This window comes from Mugil cephalus, chromosome 3 (genome assembly GCF_022458985.1).
Source record: "Mugil cephalus isolate CIBA_MC_2020 chromosome 3, CIBA_Mcephalus_1.1, whole genome shotgun sequence".
Taxonomy (NCBI): domain Eukaryota; kingdom Metazoa; phylum Chordata; class Actinopteri; order Mugiliformes; family Mugilidae; genus Mugil; species Mugil cephalus.
In genome coordinates, this window is record NC_061772.1 from 30,018,021 (window position 1) to 30,041,178 (window position 23,158).

At 39.9% G+C, this 23,158-nt stretch overlaps 2 protein-coding genes across 3 annotated transcripts in view; one reads left to right on the top strand and one right to left on the bottom strand.

Annotated features, from left to right (window-relative positions):
- The window catches only part of LOC125005220 (NACHT, LRR and PYD domains-containing protein 3-like), a 203,968-nt gene that overhangs the window by 69,250 nt on the left and 111,560 nt on the right, over positions 1-23,158 (bottom strand). The gene's annotated exons all lie outside the window — the stretch shown is intronic.
- On the top strand, positions 295-14,568 carry LOC125005216 (up-regulator of cell proliferation-like). 2 transcript variants are annotated; one of them, XM_047580364.1, is made up of 4 exons: positions 295-365; positions 1,018-1,171; positions 7,553-7,626; positions 8,361-14,568. In XM_047580364.1, exons 3-4 carry the CDS (start codon positions 7,599-7,601, stop codon positions 13,019-13,021), a joined length of 4,689 nt encoding a protein of 1,562 aa, XP_047436320.1. In that variant the 5' UTR covers positions 295-365; positions 1,018-1,171; positions 7,553-7,598; the 3' UTR covers positions 13,022-14,568. The 2 variants fall into 2 exon arrangements, with proteins under 2 accessions (XP_047436320.1, XP_047436321.1); XM_047580365.1 differs by lacking the exons at positions 295-365; positions 1,018-1,171 and adding an exon at positions 6,465-6,508.

Consider the following 23,158-nt stretch of genomic DNA (forward strand, 5'->3'; position numbering starts at 1 on the left):
CTTTACCTTAAAGGTCAAGAGGTCATCCATCAAACTTTTTGACAGACGGTAGCTTCCTATATTTTTTGATGTTTAATCGTCTACATTTAGCCTTGAGGTTAACTATTAACTTATCTTTATTTTTTATATTGTTTATGTTGTTAATATCTTTTGCTTTATTTTTTAAGCATAAGATTATGCCAGCCATGTTTAGAAATGTTTTGCTACAATCAATATGCTTTTATTTTGTAGGTTTTATTTTGAAAACAGGAAGTACATGTAAACAGGTCAGGTGACTCACTTCCTTACTTATAACCAGGAAATGAACAGAAGAAGCCTAGTTCTCTCTTGATTCCTGCGTTTTATGCCTTTTGATGGCGTCGTTGGTATGTATTGATTTGGTTTAATGTTATTAATGATCGCAGATGGTTATTTTTGTGATAATGTTTAGTTTGATAAGTTTATGTAGGAAGTCTATCGAGTCATCAAGATTACTCCGCTATGACTGTTGTTAAAGTTCATAATAGTTTATTGTGCGTTACAATGTGTAAAAATACAATGGTTTACAGATAAATAAGTAATAAATAGCAGTTAAAAAACAAGCACTTGTGTGTGTAAGTATAAAAAAAAGAAGCAATTTTATTTGTATTCATTATGCCCTTTGTTTTAGTTTTACTCTTTCTTACATCAGTAAACCTGTGGACACCGGAAAACTGTCTTCAGAGACGTAATGTCAGGAAGGAGTTTGTCTAACTGCCAAGGTGTATCACAGCACATATTTTGAGAGCAGCATAAGAAATATGTAGATATCTCTATTAACCTATAGCTAAATATAGGCAATTTGCAATAAAGTTTAGTGAGCAGTAATGCAAATAGTACCTTTGAAAAAAAAAAAGATTGGTGAAAAGTAAAATAAAATGGCAGTTTACACTGAAGGCGATCGGGGACAGTAACGGTAGCCTAAATCTAAATGAACATGGACGAGATATGTACTGTCAGCGGATCCCTCCCTTTATAACTATGATCCCTCCCCACTAGGAGGCAGCAACACGATGAAAGTTGTCTTGTGGACCGGAAATGGGTTTCTGGTTCAAATCAACATCTGGATGGCGAGTAGAGCCGCTTGGGACACTTTTAACGAAGCAAGCATCAAAGACACAAAGAAAGGCTTCTTGTGCGTGAGTGCTCAAAGGTACGTTATTAAAATGTTGTTTTGTCTTGCAATGTTTGTTCATTTAATTGTCATCAATCTGTTTGCGCTAGCTATGGCCTGCCTGCTACTACGACGAGCGTATCGTCGACGTTTTTTTTTTTTTTAAACATGAATTAATTTCTGAACCGTGTGCGATAGAGAGGAGCAGTAAACTGCATTTGAATCGCGTGATTTTCCGCTTTCTGAAGGTCCATGTGCCTTTTGTTGTTGGACGTCTGTGGAGGTTCTCACTCATCCAGGTCATGGTAATCCAAAAAAGCGTTGAATAAGGTCAGCTGGACTTGTAGAATTTCTTGAAGAAGTTTCATCACTCATCCGAGTAGCTTCTTCAGTTCTGATAAACTAGTGGGAAATTGAGGTTTAAATAGGAATAAACTCTGTGGGTAACACCAACCAGGAACTTGCTTGACCAGAAACTGGGGTCACTAATTACCATAATGGCTGGTACTTACCTGTCCTTGATGGGGGGGAACTGTGTGCCTAGGCTAACTTACCCTATGAATAGAGCTCTAACGAGGCTATTGTCCATGGGAACCTGGAGGCTCAATGTGTGAATGTTGTTGAAACTTCTTGGGGACAGAAGTCAAAACTGAATTACAAATAAACTGAATTATAAATAAACTGAATTATAAATACATGGTTTGTTGTTGGATAGTATCGCTGTGACATCACATAAAACAACAGGCAACCACACTTGCAATTTTTCTTCATTCTGTTGCTTTGTTTACTGCAGTCACACCAGCCGTCTCTCGTTTTCCCGTGGTCAAGCCAGCCGCTCTAACATTTCCAAGTGCGCCCTTATTGCCGACCTTATGGCAAATACTTTGAGACAACTGTAGTAAGAGAGAGAGTTATGCCTTATAAAACCGTTTGAAAAAATGACGAATGAACATGACTCACCCAACGAGTCATTGGAGGTCCTGATCCAGGGGGCTTTGAGGCACAGCACATCACACAGTTGCTGTCCAGGTCTAACACTGAAATAAAATTATTTTCTGTTATTGTTGACATATTGTACACATTACGCACCTAATTGACAGCTGTGTAGCTATCAGTGTGGCTTGTCAGCTGGATCATTTATTATCATGAATACCGAAGGAGGTTTCAAGTGTATCAAAGAAATTAAACTGTCATCATTATAGTTCCTTAGTGAAGAAACAAATAATAAAATAATTCTACACCTAATTGCTAATTGTCATTTGCATTTGACTGAATAGAAGTTTGCACAGAGTTATTAGTAAATCTGTGAGAAGATTTTGAGTTCATCTGAGATGTATGTGATTTTTTTCATAAAATCTATGGCACCTTTCACTAAAATAAAAGGTCTTGTGTGGAATAATATTTTCTGGCCGGTATAGAGGAATGAAAACGAGTATTACCCTTCGCAGGCTGTGCTGTCTGACTCTGTCTGCTGTTCCAAAGAGCATTACATCAGTTGTGTAATGGTTGAGGAGGAAAATGACCCTTCCAAGGTTGAGCTGTTTGGCATGTAGATGGAATAGACCCTTCATATTCATTAATACACAGGACGAGATGTTACAATCCCTTGTGCCATGATCTAAGGCAAAACTCCCTTAGAAGTCAGGTCCAACTGGACAACCAACCAGCAGACCAGTGGTGAGCTACTAACTATGTCAGAAGCGAGATACAATTAGCCTAGCCACAGAAATAAAAAACACCAGCTAATTAGCCTAGACACCAGCAGTAGATAATAGAGATGATGGGAATGTGACCACATTTGACCAGTCATCTCTTCCTTCAGCCTATGTCAGAAATGAGATACAATTAGCCTAGCCACAGAAATAAAACATTAGGAAACACCAGCTAATTAGCCTAGCCATCAGCAGTAAGTAAGAAATGATGGGACATGCAACTATACTTCAAACAACATTCCTCCCCTCTGCCAAGATCAGAAGTTACACACAAGAAAACTCCAGCAAACGAGCCTAACTAGCAACAGAAGGCAGTGTGCAGTGCACATCACATCATTGGGGTTTTCAAGTGGGCACCTCCCTTCACCGATGTTTCATTGAGCTAGGCCCACGACCCCTCAAGAAGGCTTAATAGTGAGCTCCAGCAAAACCCCCCTCAATGCAGCCACCACACCACCGTCTCTCTTTTCTCCCTTTACTAACTGAATTTGGTGCCAAATCATACTGGTGTGCTCTAAGCATCCAGAAAAGCCGGGGAGCCCAGCCTTTTGCACCGACGTATCAATCAAGCCGACGTATCAATCAAGCCATTTTCCAAGTACCTGGACACCCTCTGTGCCACAACACTGAAGAAGAACTTCCCCTCAACATTAAGCAAACTGATCAGTCTAAACTGACTTATCTCTACTGAGCCCTTCTCTTTGGGAATGAAAATCCCCCTGCTCTACGCCATGCCTTGGGAATGACCTGTTTCTTCCAAACTACCTTCATCAATTTCCAAAGAAATCTCAATACATCTGGTAATCCAAAAAGGCGTTGAATAAGGTCAGCTGGACTTGTAGAATTTCTTGAAGACGTTTCGCCACTCATCCGAGTAGCTTCTTCAGTTCTGATAAACTAGTGGGAAATTGAGGTTTAAATAGGAATAAACTCTGTGGGTAACACCCACCAGAAACTTGCTTGACCAGAAACTGGGGTCACTAATTACCATAATGGCTGATACTTACCTGTCCTTGAATGGGGGGAACTGTGTGCCTAGGCTAACTTACCCTATGAATAGAGCTCTAACGAGGCTATTGTCCATGGGAGCCTGGGGGCTCAATGTGTGAATGTTGTTGAAACTTCTTGGGGACAGAAGTCAAAACTGAATTATAAACAGTTGGTAAATTAAATCTCAGTCCACCTCCTCTGTTTAAGGAAGGTTTGTCCACTTTGACATAGATGGCTTCCTTAACTCCTCTCTCAAACCATCTGTCCTCTCTGGCCAGGACTTTGACGTTGGTGTCCTCAAAGGAGTGTCCTTTGTCCTTCAGGTGGAGGTGGAGTGCTGAGTCGTTTCCTGATGAGCTGGCTCTCCTGTGTTGGGCCATGCGCTTGTGTATGGGTTGTTTGGTTTCCCCAATGTACAGGTCTGTATATTCCTCGCTACACTGAACCGCGTACATTACATTGCTCTGTTTCTGTCTAGGTGTTTTGTCTTTGGGGTGGACCAGTTTCTGTCTTAGGGTGTTTCCAGGTTTGAAATAAACTGGGATGCGATGTTTACCAAAAATTCTCCTTAGTTTCTCTGATACACCAGCTATGTAGGGGATGGTGATGTTCTTCCTTTTGTTTTGTTCCTCTTCCCTGTCCTTCCTGGGATATCTTTTTTTTACCCACGCCATCGGTGCGGAACGGCAGCGTAGCGCTGGCTTGCGAGCCCGCCGTATTCACGCGATAATCCTGGACGTACACGAGATCCCCGGGATTACATTCCAAGCTTCGTCCTTGTATTGTCCTTATAAAAAGAATGTGCTGTATCATAAATGATTTTATGCTGCTCCACTTCAATTCGGCCATGACGTAATGTTGATGTGAAGTTGTGAGGCTTCGTGAACGGCGTATTGTGTTACGTTGATTCTGTGTCGGATTTCCTGTCCTGGTGCAGTCTGCTCTGTTGAGCTTGGCGCGGTTTAGCAACGGCTCCGTCAAAACTAGAACTGCTACGGAATGATAGCATAATGTTGATCTAGCGACAGGAAATACGACCCGGAGTCTGTTCATGGTGTTTTATTGTGAAAAACGACTGGATTCGCTCTGCAATTACTGTCTGACTTCCTGTCCGAATGATCCGCTCTCTGTCCAGCTTGACACGCGTCAAGCTGGACAGAGAGCTTGCATCGAGCATCAAAAATAGAACAGACGCGTAGTGCCCACGTGGCCGAGCGTCGAGACGCGTCTGAAACGGAGCCTATGGAGGTTGATACAGCTTTTGATTGTTATCAGACAGACTCAGCTCAGTCTGTTGCTCCTGCTTGATGTCAGATATATTTTAGTGGAACTTTATATCCTGAAACCATAATTCTTAACTTAATCTGGCAAATGATTTACACTTAAAACTAAGAGTGCTTGATGTGTCATGTTTTTAATTTATTTGATGTATTTGACAGAAACTAATCTGAAATAGACAATCGGTCAAAAGTTTTAGAACACCACACTTTTTCATTTTTTTTTTTTTTTTTTTTTTTTGTTTACTGAAAATTATTCAGTTTGTGTCATTGCACTCTGAAATGAACGTATAGAACAAATAAGCAATTTGAATTAAAAAAGAAATCATGGAATCATATTATCACCTTTGGCAGATATAACAGCTGAACACACTTGTTTCCATTCTTTTTACAATAGAAATCAAATATTCTTCAGAAAGTTCTTCCTAAGTCTGTTGCAGAAGTTCCCATAAATGTGTGTCTCTTGTAGGTTGCTCGGCTTTCACTCTTCTGTCCAGTTCATCCCAAACCAGCTCGATGGGGTTTAAGTCTGGAGACTGTGCTGGCCACTCCATGTTTTCAAGCTTACCATCTTGTTCTTTTTTTTTTTCCTGAGGTAGTTTTGTTATAGCTTGGACTTGTGTTTTGGGTCATTATCTTGCTGCAAGATGAACCTCTGACCAACTAGGTGCATACCAGAGGGTATTGCATGGCGCTGCAGAATGCTGTGGTAGGCGTTTTGGTTCAGGGTGCCGCACACTCTGTACAAGTCGCCGACCCTGGATCCAGACCATCACACTTCCTCTTCCATGTTTGACAGCCGATGTCACACACTGTGGAACTATCCTCTCGCCTTCTCTACGGCGTACAAAGTCTTCAGTAGTCCAGTGATGGTGTTTCGTGGCCCAGGAGAGCCTCTTTGTCATATTCTGACATTTTAGCAGTGGCTTTCTTGCTGCAACTCGTCCTGTCAAACCTGCAGCTCCAAGTCTTCTCTTCACAGTTGAAACTGAGACCTGTTTACTACGACTACTACTAACCTGTGCTTGAAGCTGTTGTCCTGTGAGCCGCCTATCATACAAGCTGTTAACTCTCAGAAACTTGTCCTCTGATTCAGTTGTGGCTTCGGGTCTGCCAGACCGCTTCCTGTCAGAGTTTCCTCCAGTTTCTGAGCCTTTTGATGGTGAAGAAAACTGTACTCACTGACACCTTGACTTTCTTTGCAGTTTCCCTGTAGAAAAGACCGACATTTTTGAGTGTTATGATGGTCTGTCTCTCTTCCATTGTTAATTGCCTTTTTCTTACCATTTGTGTAGCAACACACTACTTTCTGCAGCACAATACTGTTCACCTGATGCTCATGAGGGTCTGGTACCACAGTGTGTTCCAACACTGCCTTTATGCAGACAGAGGGGTTTGTAAGTAATCCAGAAAAGTAGGAACACCTGTAGGAATTAGTAGCACCAGCTTTCAAGGCTGATTCAACCTTCACTACTACAGAGCAGCTTTAAATTGTTTTTATTAGTTGTTTTATCATAGTGTTAATTCAGATTTTTCCACACATGGACTGCAGCCAGAACCTTTCTAGAGAATGATCCATAAAAATTAACTGTTATTTCTTTGGAATCTGAATTTTAGAATCAGAGTTAATGTTGACAGCCACTTTTGCTTTCAGGCCACAGAAATCATCGCATTTTTTTGGTCAACTTTTAATTATTACATTTAGTCAAACTGCAACATTCATTTTGTCAGCTGTTTTATATGTTGTCTTTAGACAAAATAGTAAACAGAGTTTTTCTCACTTTAAACCAGTTTAATGAAGCTTATATATGTAACACAAATGTGAATCCATCTCACAGCCTGTACTGCTACTGCTCTCTTAGCACAAATCACTTTCCAGAGTTGGATATCAGCTGTTCTGACAATGATCATTTCTAAGGTTGGATCATGCATCAGAGAGAATGAGTGTAGCATAGTTCAAGTAAAAATACAAAACCATTTTCTTGGGCCATTGTGGAAAAACAGAAAAAAATTAAAATAAGGTGCATAAAACACATTTTATACACATATACATGCATGAGATAACTTGTCTGACAGTTAATTCCAGAGGAGATTATTCGTAACTATGCAGTTGTTGAAGTACTGTGCATTTTTATTGACATATACATTCTGCAAACATACATCCTGGTCAGAGCTAAATGACACCCATTGAATGTTGCATTACATGTAGATGACATTTTTGTCTCTTGTAACTGGTTTGAGTTTTTAACTGAGTAACTAATTTAAGCAATATGCAGTTAAATTGTACATAACGATTTACAGTTGCTGACAACAACATTGTGTTTTCATTAGTTTGTCTAAAATAGTTGTAATAAATCATCCAGAATGCAAAACATTTAATTACTGTCAGTGATTAATGGTCTTCTCTTTACTGAGACATTTATATGTATTGTTGTCTCTAGGCTTTAACGAACAGAAGATTCAAGGAAAAAACAGTCCACACCAACAATGGACACAGAAGATGACGCTCCTCAAGGTATAAATCTTATTTCTTTTCTTAATAGAATATTAAGAATAGATTATTTCTTATCTGTGGAATCAACCCAGTGTGACCCAGGCATAGATGGAGAGATTGCTGAGGTAGTGCAGGTAGAGTGTATGACATTCGAAACAAATTTGAATTTGAAATTTGGTTGACATACAATAAAATAACAGACTGATGGGTGACTAGTCTGGGATCTCTTCATGGATGCACATATAAAACTTGTGTGCTTATTCATTCATGAAAATGGACTATATTATGTGTGAGGTGCGCCTCAAGGGTTACAAGTTAATCTGATGGCTAAATTAGAGTTCATCTCTCCAGAAGTGTTTCCAGTCAATGTAATGGGAATTGGCTTTCATTCAGGGCCTCATCACAATACGTAATTGTATTTATAAGTGTAAGAGATATGGGGTCAGATTCCTTGAAGCTGCTGTAGACACTGATCAGCTGTTACCACAAATATTTTGTTGATTTTATTTGTGCACAAGACGGTCACACAGGAAAGCATAAATTTTCAAATGCCACTGTATATGCATATGTAATATAAAAGAAGATAAGAGAATCATCTAGATATCGTAGTGACAGTGTGAGAAGGAGTTACATTAGAGTTGTTATTCACAGAAGAGGAGCTACAGCAAGTACATTTGTAAATCAATGATATTGAGAAACAATACAAAACGGACACTTTTAATTTCTAAAAGTTACTTTCTCTTTTTCTTTGACAGCCCTGATGAGCTTTCTCTCCAAACTTGGACTAGAGAAATATTATCCCAACAGACTTTCACTTCAGTCTATCTTGGAGATCAACACAAACAGCTTAAATGAAAAACCTGTTTCATCTCTAGAGGACATACCATGGTACTTTCTCAGAAAACTTTTTAAAATCAGTACCAAGTGCAGGAGCTGTACACAAATAACAAGCAATCAACAGGAAAACAATGATATCTGGGACCTGGACCTTTACACTGCAGATGACTCTGACGATGATGTTAACTTTCTTGACCTCATAGTAGCTCTGTTCCTTTGTGCTGACAGCTTCTTGCAACAGGAAATGTCTCTCAAAATGTCCATGTGCCAGTTTTCTGTCCCACTGCTGTTGCCTCATGCCAATAAGAGTCAGTGTAGCCTGATGCTTTGGGCTCTGAGAGACATTGTCAAAGAGTGGCGTCCACATGATCTGTCTGAATCAAAAGGTTTTGTTGAAGACAACATTGTTCAAGCAGATCTACCGTTCGATTCCTTTGTGAGGCTGAAAAACTGCAGTTTATCAAAGTCTCACTTTTTGAACCAGGTTCTCAGCAGTGACCAACAGAATCACAATATGTTCATACACAGAGATATGGAAGGAGGAGGAGTTAGAAGAGAAATATCCAATGGACTGGTGGAGGTCTGCTGGTATCTACCATGTGGTGCAGAAAATCTAGACATATTTTCAAGGCCTGTGGCTTTTGCAAATATGAGAGGAGACATTTGTGAGTCACTTCAAAAGTTCAAGTTTATTTTTCAAGTGTCAAATGTCACCTTTGTGTTCCTGGATAAAGTTGAAGAAAAGGAGCTTGAGATTTTGACTTCTGTTAAAGATGTGAATTCTAAACTCTTCCTGGTAGTTAATCAAAAGGAGGGGAATGTTAAAGAAGACATGATGTCAGTCAAGAAAACACTGGAGACACTAGATTTACCAAAGAACAATTTAATAGTCAAAAAAACAGGTGATAATGGAGCAAAGTTTTCAAAGAAACTTTGTGAAGCCATCAAGACATGTCTCTCAGATGTCAAAGCTACAACCAGCATTGTAAATATGACTGACAAAGCTGTTGAACTTGGTCTGTTTGTGGATGAAAACAAAACTGACCAACAAAACAAAGCAGCCAAAAAGATTGTTGATGGCATTGGGGTCAGATCGATTCTACGATACAAGAATCTGCAACTTCCTCTGCAAGGAGATAACTGGAAAACATTATCAAAAATAGAAAAGGAGGAGTGTAGACCAACAAAATCTGGTGACTCAGCACTGGAAGAGTATAAATCTTACCTACAAGAAGAAAAAGAAAAAGTGATATCAGAACAAAGAAAATACAAAGTATCCAAAGGAATGGAGACTTTTATTTCTAACTTATCAACAAATGACAAAGAAAAAAGAGACTTTTTCCTCAAGTGGATGAAACTAAAACTTGATACAAATTCAAGAAAAGAACTGTCTGTTCTGCGAAACAAATTCAAAGAACAATGTAAGAAGAAAGATGTGAAACAAATAGCAGAGTTGGATCAAGCTTTGGTGGAGAGCTCTTTAGGTGTAGAACATTACATGAGAGAGATGGGACTGATCTATGAGTTTTTGCCAGAACCTCATCATGAAAGATATCATCTCCCTTCTCTGGCTGCTGAACTGCTGTTGGATGGATATCCTTTAGAGCTCTTGGATGGAGATGCTTCCAACATCCCAGAGAGATGGGTGACAGATGTGCTGATGGAGCTTCACAAGAAGGTTGGAGAGAAGAGCAGACTGTTGGTACTGACTGTATTAGGAGTTCAAAGTTCAGGGAAGTCAACACTCCTCAACACCATGTTTGGTGTACAGTTTCCTGTCAGCAGTGGCAGATGTACCAGAGGAGCTTATATGCTGTTCCTTAAAGTTGGAGAGGATTTGAAAAGTGACTTAAAGTCTGACTTCATAGTTCTCATTGACACAGAGGGTCTAAAATCTCCTGATCTGGCACAACTAGAGGACAGTTATGAGCATGACAACCAGCTGGCAACCTTTGTAATCAGCCTCAGTGATGTCACCATCGTCAACATTGCAATGGAGAACTCAACTGAAATGAAAGATGTTCTGCAAATCACAGCCCATGCATTCTTGAGAATGAAGGAGATTGGTAAAAAACCCATTTGTTATTTTGTTCATCAGAATGTTGCAGCAGTTTCAGCTGATTCCAAGTGTCTGACAGAAAGAAAACATCTGTTGGATCAACTCAATGAAATGACACAAATTGCAGCTGTAATGGAAAAACAACCTTCTATCAAAGCCTTCACTGATGTACTGGACTATGACATAGATAAAAACAACTGGAACATCCCAGGACTCTGGCATGGAACACCTCCAATGGCTCCAGTGAACACAGGTTACAGTGAAGCTGTAGCTGAGTTCAAGAAACATCTTCTGGAGACAATGAAAGGAGACAGAAGATCTGAACCCTCACAGATCCCTGAGTTTCTAGAATGGATGAGAAGTCTCTGGAAAGCAGTGAAATATGAGAACTTCATCTTCAGTTTCAGAAACACTCTTGTGGCTCATGCCTATGACAACCTTTGTAAAGAGTTCAGTGACTGGGAATGGGAGTTCAGGAAAGAGATTCTCTCCTGGCAGACAGAAGCAGAGGTAGAAATCCTCAAAGCTGACAATGAATCTGAACCTCAACATTTATTTGAAATGGTTGAAAGAAAAAAACAGGCAGTTTTAGACAAGATAGAAGTCCAGCAACAATTAATGAAGCAGAAGCTTGATGACTACTATAAAAGAAAAAATGTACATGAAAATCTAATAGAAAAATACAAAACTGACTTTTTCAACAGTGTAAATAGTCTTGCAAATGAAATCAGATTTTCAGTTCACAGTAAGCTGAACTGTGTCTTGGAGTTAAAAAAAAGTTTAGAAGAAGTCCAGAACATTCAGAGGAAACACAGAGAAATGATTGAAGAGCATGTAAGGAAATTCTTGACTGACTTCAAGGAGAGGACGAGGTCCACTGAACAACTGACATGTGAGTTTGAGAAGATGTGGACTAAAGCCACAGAAAAGGTTTCAGGTCTACCTGAACAAAATATACCTGAAAAAATGCTTGACCAGTTGAAAAAGCACTTTAGCAACCGTAATGTCAGTGAGTATTTTCAGAACATTGGAGATCTACAGCAGATTGGAATGAGTCCGTTTAAGGTCACAACTGAGCACATCAAAACTGGAATAAAGAACATTGTGAATGTGTTCATCAAAAAAGACATTACAAGAGAGTTGCAGACAACAGCTGATACTATCATTGAGTCTTGTAATCAATTTGTGTATGAAATCACACAGACAAACACAGATTATGTTGAGTCTTATACAAAGGATCTTTTGGACAAAATAGATGAAAGCATAGAACAAATACCCAAGGACTGCAAACTTAAGTTTGAGGTTGATCTGAAACTTCATATTTGTGGTTTTGCTTCAAGAGAATTTCTCAAAATGCACAAAAAATTCTTATCAGATAGAAATCCTAAAACTCAGCTGGAGAAATACAAGGACCAGTGCTTTTCAGACTTTGTGGATTTATACAAACAGGGAGATCAAACTCAGAAAAAAGCAAATTATTTTGTCAAGTTTTGCCTCAAACCTGCTGTTAAAGACTACATGAACAGATCTCTGGGAATAGACATCGTGGATGAAGTTTTGACGAGCTCCCATTCAGCAGAGTTCAGCTCCCGCTCTTATTTCCAGTACAACATTCAGACAGAGTTGCTGCAGAAGGAAGACTTTCAGAGCTTTGTCAAGTACATTTCTAGCTATGAAATATATGTCAAAGAATGGATATTTCAGCACATTTTTCAAACATTGTCTGAGGAGAAGACTCTGTGCAAACTGAGGAACAAAAGTCTTGAGGTCATAGTTCAAAAGACAGAAGCAGCAACAGAACATGCCTCAAAAGGAGAGGATGGTGTTCTTCTGCCAGATAACACAGAAAGCATCACCAAGTTCTTCAGTAACATGAGAAAATATCTGATTAAATACATCTCAATCTCAGTGGAGGCTGAAAAATCAACACTGTTTCATATCCAAAGCACATGTCATCCATTTATCCAGAGTCTGAAGATCTCAATAGAAGAGATGAAAGCTCAGCTTCAGGAGGAATTCTCCAAATCTGAAAACATCACTGAGACTCTGAACAAACTTCCAATCAAACCACAGGATGAGCTTTTCAAGAGAGTGTTTGGTTGTGGAAAACAATGTCCATTTTGTAAAGTTCCCTGTGAAGCTGGAGGCAAAGAACACCCGCAACATCATGCAGCTGTACATTGGCCAAGAGGTCTTAGTGGATTCAGATATATAGACTCTCAGAAGCTGATGGAAACACTGTGTACAACTGATGTGTATATTAATAGTAAATTCAAAAACACAGACACTAAAGGAGAGTGGCATCCTTACAAAAAGTACCACACATACTATCCAGACTGGCACATTCCTCCAGACCCCACCTTAGAGTCATCTGACTACTGGAAGTACATCCTGGTAAAGTACAATGACAGATTTGCTGAAAAATATGAGGCCAAACCAGCTGATGTTCCAGAGGCCTGGAAGAGAATCACAAAGGAACAAGCTCTGAAAGGTTTAAAAGATGCCTTCAGCATAAAGTGAATAATGTTCAAACCTGAGAAACATCTACAAACTAAACAAGGTTTAAGATCAGACAAAAATAAATTTAGTAATTTTCTTGCATTTCTCAAGTCTAGTTCACTATAAAAAAATAATAATACAAAACTCAACAACAATTTAAATAATTTTGAACCTGTGAATGAAACCATGTGTTCAACATAATACAATGATCATACTGAACTTATCATGTAAGGAAATATGAAAGATGGAAATAGCTGTTTTCTTTTTAGTTATTAATACTTTATTTAAATGTGTTTCTTTTTTATATTTTTCTCATGGCTGGATTTCCAGTAACCAGTGACATGATGAAGATGATGAGAATGAACAGCAGACACCAAGTGAAAAAGAAATGTTTTATTATGTGTTCATTCATTGATGCAGTACGTCTGAGGGTTACAAAATTATGTTTTATTTTATTTTTTATTTTTATATTTGAAGTTAAGTTGATCAATGTGACTCAAAACCCAATAGCAATAACTTGGTTTGTGCTTCTTGCTTTAAAAAAAAAACTCATAAAGAAGTGGAGATATTTTAAAATGCTTTTTATATTTTTTGTGTTTGTTTTATTGATAATTTCAAGTTATGAGTTTTTTTTTTTTTTTTTTTTTTTACAGTTTTAAGTATATTTTATTCTTTTGCTAAATGGAATATTTAAATGTCAAGAAGTTACCGCTGTTCTTGAAAGAATTGATCCTTAACATGATGATATTATGATGTTCATTGTTAAATAGATGTTAATGTTTTGTAGAAGTAGCAAAGAAACTGGAAACATTTAGTTTTTCTTTATTTTGTTCTGGAGAGTTCTTTTATTTTCTTGTCATTAGTAGGTAGAAATACTACAATATAGTAGTATACTATATAATGTAGTATGTAATATGAGGCCACATGTGTCAGAAAATGTATGTTTTAAGGAGAGGATCCAAACACAGGACAAAACATGAGGCAGAGAATCCAGGGAAAAAGGTATTTAATGAAAATAAGCGAGAACAAAAAGTGCTGCGGAAGGCAGGAAAATCCAAAGACAAAAACTAAACTCACTATATATGGTACGGATAACACACAGGAGGAACACAAAGAGGTAACAACGACGCGGGATGGAACAAAGGGAAGGACACACGAGGAAACAACAGACAGGAAATCAACTTAGCAAAATAACACAGGAAGCTCAACACAAACACAAATACAGGACAAGGACACAAAACCATGACAACGTGAGACAGATGTTTTCTAATATATCTCTGTTCTTTCATATTTTACAGTTTTATTTGTAACATGTAAATAATTCTCATATTGTGATGAATGTAACGAAAAAGTCAGTGAAAAAGTTCAGACCACATGTTTTAATGTTCTAAATAAGACAACAGCAGGTGGCGCTGATGCATCATTAGTATTTTAGACCAAAATTGCCGTAATTTTCTGTTATTTTTCAAGATTCTTTATTACATACAGCACAGCAATGTGAGCAATGACTAGTGAGGATGAGATATGTTCAAACATGTGTCTAATAAATAGAATGTAATATAAATCAATACTCGAGTGACTGTAGTCAATGTTTTATATCAGTGTCTGAAATGAAGATGGATGAAACACATCCATGTGAAAATGTAGCAGATATTTATTTGACATATAGTTTATATACAGTACTGTGCAAAAGTTTTCGGCAGGTGTGAGGAAAAAATGCAGTAAACTAAGAATGCTTTAAAAAAACAAACAAAAAGCAAACAAACAGATCTTCTGTGGATGTAGGCCTCCCCAAATCCTTCCTTCCCTTCATATAATCCAATAATCACTCCATGATGTTGAGATCAGGGATCTGATCTCAAGAGCTCTGTCAAAAGAAATATCACATTCAAGTATCTGAAAAGCTGGGCCACTGAAACCATAACTCATCAGCTGGTTGATCATTTAAACAGGAATGGTTTGTTTGAAGAGTTTCAGTCAGGTTTTAGAGCTCATCATAGCACAGAAACAGCTCTGGTTAAAGTTACCAATGATCTCCTCATGGCTTCAGATAATGGACTTGTCTCTATACTTGTCCTGCTAGATCTCAGTGCTGCATTTGACATTATTGATCGCAATATTCTACTACAGAGACTTGAAAGTGTGATCAAGATCACAGGAACTGCACTAGACTGGTTTGAATCTTATCTGTCAGACAGATTCCAGTTTGTCCATGTAAACAACAGCTCTTCTATATATACCAAAGTAAGCTATGGAGTTCCTCAGGGTTCTGTACTAGGACCAATATTATTCACATTATACATGCTTCCCTTAGGCAATATTATTAGAAAACATGGCATAAACTTCCATTGCTACGCAGATGATAGCCAGCTATATTTATCCATGAAACCAGATGAAACTAATCCGCTGGTTAAACTCCAAGCGCCTTAAAGACATAAAGGCTTGGATGACCTGTAATTTTCTACTTTTCAAGTCATTGTATTTGGTCCTAAACATGTCAGAGATTCATTATCTAATCACCTGCTTTTTTGTGTCATGTCATCAAAATTAGGAACATACTTTCTCAGAGTGATGTAGAAAAACTAGTTGATGCATTTGTGTCTTCCAGGCTGGATTATTGTAACTCATTACTGTCTGGCTCCAAATACTCTTTAAAAAGCCTCCAATTGATTCAAAACGCTGCAGCAAGAGCACTGACAGGAATTAGCAAGAGAGATCATATTACTCCAGTATTAACTTCTCTTCACTGGCTCCCTTTAAAATCTAGAATTGAATTTAAAATCCTTCTTACATACAAGGCCCTGAAAGGCCTAGCTCCATCATATATGAAAGACCTCATAGAACCATACTGTCCCAACAGATCACTACCATCTCTAAGTGCAGGTCTGCTTGTGGTTCATAGAGTTTCTAAAAGTAGAATGGGGGGTAGAGCCTTCAGCTATCAGGCTCCTCTCCTATGGAACCAGCTCCCAGTTTGGGTTCTGGAGGCAGACACAGTCTCTACGTTTAAGGTCAGGACTAAGACTTTCCTTTTTGAAAAAGCTTATAGTTAGAGCTGGACTTAACCATCCCTTAGTTATGCTGCTATAGGCCTAGGCTGCAGGGGGACGATGCACTGACTAACTAACTAACTAATACTACTAATACTAATACTAACTAACTAACTAACTGATGACCAGATAGAGCAGGAGGTTGACGCAGAACTGGCAGCCATCCGTACATCATCCAAGGGAGGACAGCCTGCTGCTGCTACGGCCGATGTCCACAATCAGATGCAGCCAGACTCTGCAAAACTGGCAGCAATGCCATTGCCCCGATTCACAGCCTTGGTGGCCAATAAGCCCCCAGAGGGGAGGCCGCACTGTACCATGCCATTCGCAAGAGAGAGAAGGGCATCCGCGACAAGGCTACAATCGTAAGGGATCAGTGGCTGGAAGAGAAGCAAGAGTTACTCAACGAAAAAGAAAGGTGGGAGACAGGAATGCGACAACTAATGGAGAGGGTCGGCTGCCTTCAATGAAGATGCACCTACACAAAAAGAAACTCTTTTCCACTTTTTCTCACTTTCACCTGCACTCGAACTATTTGGTACTATTTTAATTCACATTAACATTTCTTACCCAATGAGGATCCCTGTAATATGGTATGCACCTCACTAGAACATACTATCTCCCTAAACAAATAATGTCCGCCTACAGGTAATCTGCGCTGCCTGCATGATATCGGTAACACAATGTCTCATTAGGCTGCTTTAAACAAAAAAACGTGACCTGCTTATGTGTTTTCAATCAAACCTTTCTGCATAAAAACAATCCCAGCTAGAGCACTAAAGATTTGCCTCTGTTCTTCTTGTAGTTGCTGTCAAACCATCTCCTGACCTCTGACCCTGAATCACCTCACCAACCCAAAGGCACTTTTAAAAGCCACATCTCTAGGACCACGCCGTGCCACTTTTGTGGCCTGTTTCATGTGTTTCATGTGTTTGTGTAACGTGCTCAGAACATTGATAATCAGTCTGATTATGTATGTTGGTTTAAATGGAAATAAAGTGAATAAAGTGACACATCTCTATCTTTTTATCCATCTGTCTTTCTATCTCTCTATCTGTCTGTCTGTCTTAATGTTTTGTCTTTATTACTGTCTGTCAGTGCATCATAATGCCGGGAGGGTCTACAAAAAAGACTTGCCGCTTTTGCAAGGGAATTTTATTTTGCGCCCCGAAGGTGTGTTGTCACTGCAAAAAGGAGCAGCCTCTGAAGCAGCGCCTCAAAAAGAAGCTTAAGAAGTTTGATGAGAGGCGAGAAGAATGGGTGGTTGGCCGTAAGAAGAACCACAACGTGGCATCCATCAAGGAACTGTTAAACTGTTAAACTGGAAACATTTGAAGGTTCTGTGGTACACATGGGAAATCAAAGTGATCCTCGTATATTTCTGTGCATAACAAAAATACCAACATCACTACAATAGTGTGTAATTGAACAAATGAACTGCATTCATACTATTATAACATAAAATGTATAAATCTATAAGTTTTGTCTATATTTTGAATACATTCACAAATCGTCATTTTTGATGCTCCAGTTTCTAGTTATCTAAATGAAAAAACAGTATATTGTTATACACATTGCACCCTACTTTTGCTGTTTGTATTAATTGTTCGTGTTTGCACATACATTACTATACAAAAGTTAAACTCACCATGAAGTGAGATCATCCTAAATGGTATTTGTCTGGATGCTCTCCTCAGTAATGTCGTATTTCTGTCAATAATCAACGTGTTTAGTTAATTTTGTAGTTTCCATTCCAACTAATAACACAGAATTTTGTCATTGCAGCTTAAAAAACTTCATGCTTTTGGTTACAAACCTATAATTCTCCTTGGAAAGAAGACAAAGGAGCAAACAAAATGTGAAATCCTAAGCCCTCGCTGCAGTCTGAGCGCCTTTGCCCAAGACTACCTTCAAAAAAATAGGTTCATTTTATGAGTACCTTTGTGAAGGTGAGATGCATGCATTATATGTTTAACAAGGGCTATTATTAATCTATGAAATTATGTGTTGGAAAGGAATTATGGATTTCTTCAGCAGAAAGAGTTTTCGTTCTACACTTCATAAGACAACTGACTCAAAACTATTGTACCTGTCCACTGCCACTACATCTGTAAAGTTTTTCAGGGTTTGAAAGTAATTGCATACATTTTGAGTTGAGAGTATGATGTTTATTTTGATAATGAGCTCCTGGCAAAATGCACAGATTTAACCTTTCAGTGATCGTCTACCTTCATGAGATGCAGAACAAAATGGTACCAATATACAGAAGCAGAGCTAAAGATATAAATTAATATAAATTGTCCATTAACAAGCTTGGAGGCATGGAGTCTAAAGTTAAGCACAAATGTTAATGTGAAATAAATAGTTTAAATTCTTAGGCTTGATTAAAAACAAAATAAGACAAGAAAGTTCTTGTATCCCAAAGGATATTCTCAAAGTATAAATAGTGTGAATGGAGTAAACACAAATGATTCAGTATATAAATGACAACTTGTAAATTTCATAAAGGTGAAAAGAATAAACTAAAGGTTAATTTATTTTGTATATTACAGAATAGGAATAATGAGCCTGTGATGTGCAGGGGGTTGAGTTTTGTGGATTGTGAATTTACCTTGCTGGTGAAAGCAGTAACAGACGAGGGGGAAGTTGTCCACACACAGACACATAGACCAGAGTTGGGAGCAACAACTAAGCGCTAGCAGGTGAAAACAACAGCTCTTACCACATCTATGTATCATTAGCTCACTTTCTGTTGCTTTTTTGTTTTAGCAAACATTTGCCTTTTTGATTTTAAGTGGCAGCGAAGGTTAGTTGTGGACCCACCTTTTGTTGAAAGCTTTGCTTTACAAATCTTTCATACTACAGATTCATCCGAAGGGAAATCAAACTGTGTCCAGATGACACTTGTTTTTCTTGGCTCACTCATTTTGTTATCCAGTCACTGTCTCTCTCTTTCTGAACTTTTGGGGGCTGAGTGAGGTGGGTACAAGCCAGTGACTGTTTAATTACGGACAAACCCATCGTGACGTCACCTGTTGGATTATGGATCTTGAAAATGAAGCCAGAAGTGGGCGGAGCCTGCGGTCGCCATGTTGGAGGAGCTTTATCCCAATTCTCCCCCTTAGTCCTTTCCTTTAATTTTGCGTGTTCATGTGAGGGTTAGTGGCGTCCCAATTCTACTTCTGGTGGAGAGCTAGGGCTAAGGGGAAGGGCTACATAGCCCTAGAAATCAAGATAATCTGGGAGCTTTACGTTTATAATTGGCATCCCCTGCGTTGTGCTGTTAATCACCGGTAGGATTTTAATGGTGGGGGTGTGGGTGGGGCAGGTGAACCTGGAACTCAGAAAGAGAACTGATATAAAACAACTGCTTTTAGACAGTGCTAACACTGACCAGGTTTTGAGAATGTTCACCATAATTAATTAGGAAAATAAATAAATAATGACAATGAATGATCAGATGAATAAAACAAAGTAAACATTGACCCCGCTACAGCTGTACCTGCTGAATTATCTGTGACCTCTCTCACCAGAATAGACCTGCTCTTGCTATGATCCTGCCTGAAAAGGGAGGTGTCTGTAGCATGTTTGGAGAACTGTGTTGTACATTCATCCCCAGTAATACTGAACCTGACGGATCCCTGACCAAAACCTTGAGACGCCTTAGAGCCCTCTCACACAAACTAAAAGAACATTCTGGGGCCACCGGCTCCTTATCTGGCCTGTTAGATAAATCTTTGGTAAATGGGGAAAATTAGTAGCTAGCGTAGCTCCCTCACTGGCTATTGCCTTTGTGGTGTTTGCTCTGTGTGGTTGTTGTTGCATCCCATGTATTAGGGCTCTCATCTTGCAGTGTATTGACAAGACATTGGGAAATGTGGAGTGCCCCCAGCGTATCAGATGAATCCCAAGAAGAGGCCATTCCAATATTCAGAAGGGGAATCTGACAACGAGCCTGACCTGGAGGATGTAGTGTGAGCTCAGGGGCTACAATAACTGATTGTACGGTGTCAGAATAGCAGTTCGCTTTGTTGCTTCTTGCTTGCTTCTACGTTTTGGGTTTTGAAATATATATATGAATTTTATATGCACATAACGAATGTCAATTAATTTTCCAAAGATGTTGCAAACACAACCTGAGCCTACCGGAGAAATGGCAACGTGCTCCCCCAAACAGTGACCGCTGGAAGGATGCCCAGGTTACAGATATAGTTTAGATTGTATCCATACAGCTGTTTTATACGGGGTTTCTACATTACCATTACATATTTTAGGGGTGGCGTGCCCTTAAGACATGGCAACAGGGGGATTTGTGTGTATAACACTGGGAAAAGTCAGGAAGAATGTTACATCACCATATAAGGAGTTGTTTTCCGCTTTGCTGCAGCTTGCTCACAGACTAGGATACGTCACACCCCAATATTTCACACGCTGGAAACCAGATAATAAAGTAATTGAGTACTTTTACTCTACTACTGCCGTAACCATGGTTACAAAACCCACACGCACTGAGGAGGAGGGAGGAGCTTATAGTGACAGCATCATATAGGGAGGAGGGGCTAATTAACAGCAGGTGTGTACCTGCTCATCATGTTTGCTGCAGTACTTAAGGAGGGAGGCTTTCATTAACACAACAGCTGTGTACCTGCTGACATCATAATGGAACACTGAGTCACTCACACCGCCAAATCATTATGACCACCTTAGACATGGACAGAGAAGGAGAAGGAGGCCAAGTCTCACTCCACAGACACTCCACTGTAGCAAATGACCACCTGCTCCTTCCACACACCCAACTGAGCAGCCAACCCTACATTCAAATATGTCTGCCAAAACATTATGACCACTGAAGTCATTACAGCAGTACAGTGGGACGGGGACCGTTATGAACGCGACACTAGTGGCCCAGCTGTGGTTCTGGTCTCTCTACCAACACAATGCTGGGTCTCAGACAATGCCAAAACATTATGACCACTCAGGCCATTACAGCAGTACTCATATCGACAGCATTATATAGGGAGGAGGGGCTAATTAACAGCAAGTGTGTACCTGCTCAATGTCGATGTCATCTGAAGACCTTAATAGCTGTTGCCTAAGAATAACTTGTTCTTCTTAACGTTTAGATGAACACCATCCTCTGAAAATGCTTTCGTTTAATATTAGTCTCACGAATTAAGTGTAAATTGTTCTGTCTTTAAAACATAGCAAATGCTCCATTCATCCACTTTCATGGTCATTTCAGTCCATACCTGGGTGTAGCCTGACTCCCTGTGAGTGGGAGGGTCAGGGGCACCGCTGTCCTGCTCTCTCTCTCTCTCTCTCTCTCTCTCTCTCTCTTTCTCTCTCGAGTGCATGCTGGGAGATTGTGGCGTGTGAGTGAGACGCTGAGCGACTTGTGTTTTCGAACTTTTTTTCTGTTTTTTTGTTATGTATTGTAGTTTAATTTAACACAAATTAATTACTGGGTGAGGTCTTCAAGTTTTAGTTGTTTTTTGGGGGGGAGTTTGGGTTTTTTGCTGTTTTTTTGTTTTCTTTTTTCTCCTGCCGGCGTCTATGCCGGCCGGCGTCTCAGACGCCATGGTAAATGGAGAGTTTTCCAGGCTCACGCGGAAGCATGGCATTAAAATCTCTGCCAGCTTCCCGTGCAGCGTGGAAGACATTGCACTGGTGGTGGGGGAGAAGGTCGGACACGGCAGCATAAAGTCGGCCGCAAGAATGAATGGTGCCGTGGTCATCTTCCTGGACCAGGTGGACAAGGTGAACCGCGTCATCGAGACCGGCATCACGGTGAACGGTATGTATGTATCAGTGCTGCCGTTAACGCAGCCTGCAACCAAGGTGATTCTATCAAATGTCCCTCCGTTCATAACCGATGAGTTTCTCAGTAGAGAATTGTCCAGACACGGGAAAGTGGTTTCCCCGATCAAGAAGATCTTGTCTGGATGCAAGTCTCAGTTACTGAAACATGTAGTGTCTCACAGGAGACAGCTGTATATGATACTTAACAACCGGGACGAGCAGCTCAATCTCGTTTTCCGTGTCAAAGTAGATGATTATGACTACGTGATATTCGCAACCTCATCGGTTATGAAGTGCTTTGGTTGTGGTGAGGAGGGACACACCGTGAGGGCCTGTCCGGGGCGGGGTGATCCGAGTCCGCGGGTGAAGCGCCTGCACCGGACGCAAGGCCGCGGCCGGATCCACGCAGCCGCCGCGTCAGGGAGCTGCCGTGTCTGGCCCGGTTCTAGGGGGGTCAGACACTTTTACACACAATGTAAGCGGTGAAGATGAGGGGGGTGAGGTGGTGGTAGGTGAGGTAGGGGAAAATAAAGGGGGTGCTGAGGCAGGGGAAGAAACTGGTGTGTGTGTGAGGAAAAGATAGACAAGACAGGTGAAGTTCATGGGACACAGGAGGGAAAAACAGGTGAGGAAGGAGAATTGCAGGCAGATGAGGAGGTGACCAGGGCGGGTGAGAAAAGTGTCGGAAAGCATGAGCAGGTGGAGGAGGCTGAGATGGAAGAAGAAGGGGCATCGGCAAAGCCAAAACCTGCTCATAAGCGTAGGAGGAAAACAAAGAACACCGTCAATGAGGCAAAAACAAGTAAAGTGGGGGTGGACAATGGGAGGAGGCAAGTACAGACGGATGAAAGTGGGAGTGAGGAGGAGTGTTTGTCAGATAACAGTGATGTGATAGGTTTCAACCTGAGTAGCAGTCAGCAGAGAGAACTGTACACTGCAGAAAAGATTAAATGTTTTCTCCAACAGACAAAAAACCAACACGGTGTCAAAGTAGAAGAGTTTTTCCCTGATTTATCATTGTTCTATACGTCTGCCAGACTCCACATGAGCCAAAGAGGAGAGTCTGGCATCACAGACCAGGAGTTTTTTAGACTAAAGAAACTTGTGTTGAAAGTGAAAAAACAAATGAACAGTGATGATTTAAAAAACTCCAATGTGTATTTTAACTAATTTATTGATTTTAAAAGTTGCTCTCCTTCTTTCTTTTAACATGGATAGTTTTAGAATGGGCAGTTTAAATGTTAATGGAGCAAGAGAGGTGAAAAAAAGAGCACTTATTTATGAAACTACCAGAATGAAACGCATTGAT

Bases quoted from the DNA above. Each gene is read 5' to 3' on its own strand.
- LOC125005216 (XM_047580364.1), top strand. From the start codon at position 7,599: ATGGACACAGAAGATGACGCTCCTCAAG. The intron at 7,627-8,360 runs GTATAAATCTTA...TTTCTTTGACAG, and splicing joins AGAAGATGACGCTCCTCAAG to CCCTGATGAGCTTTCTCTCC.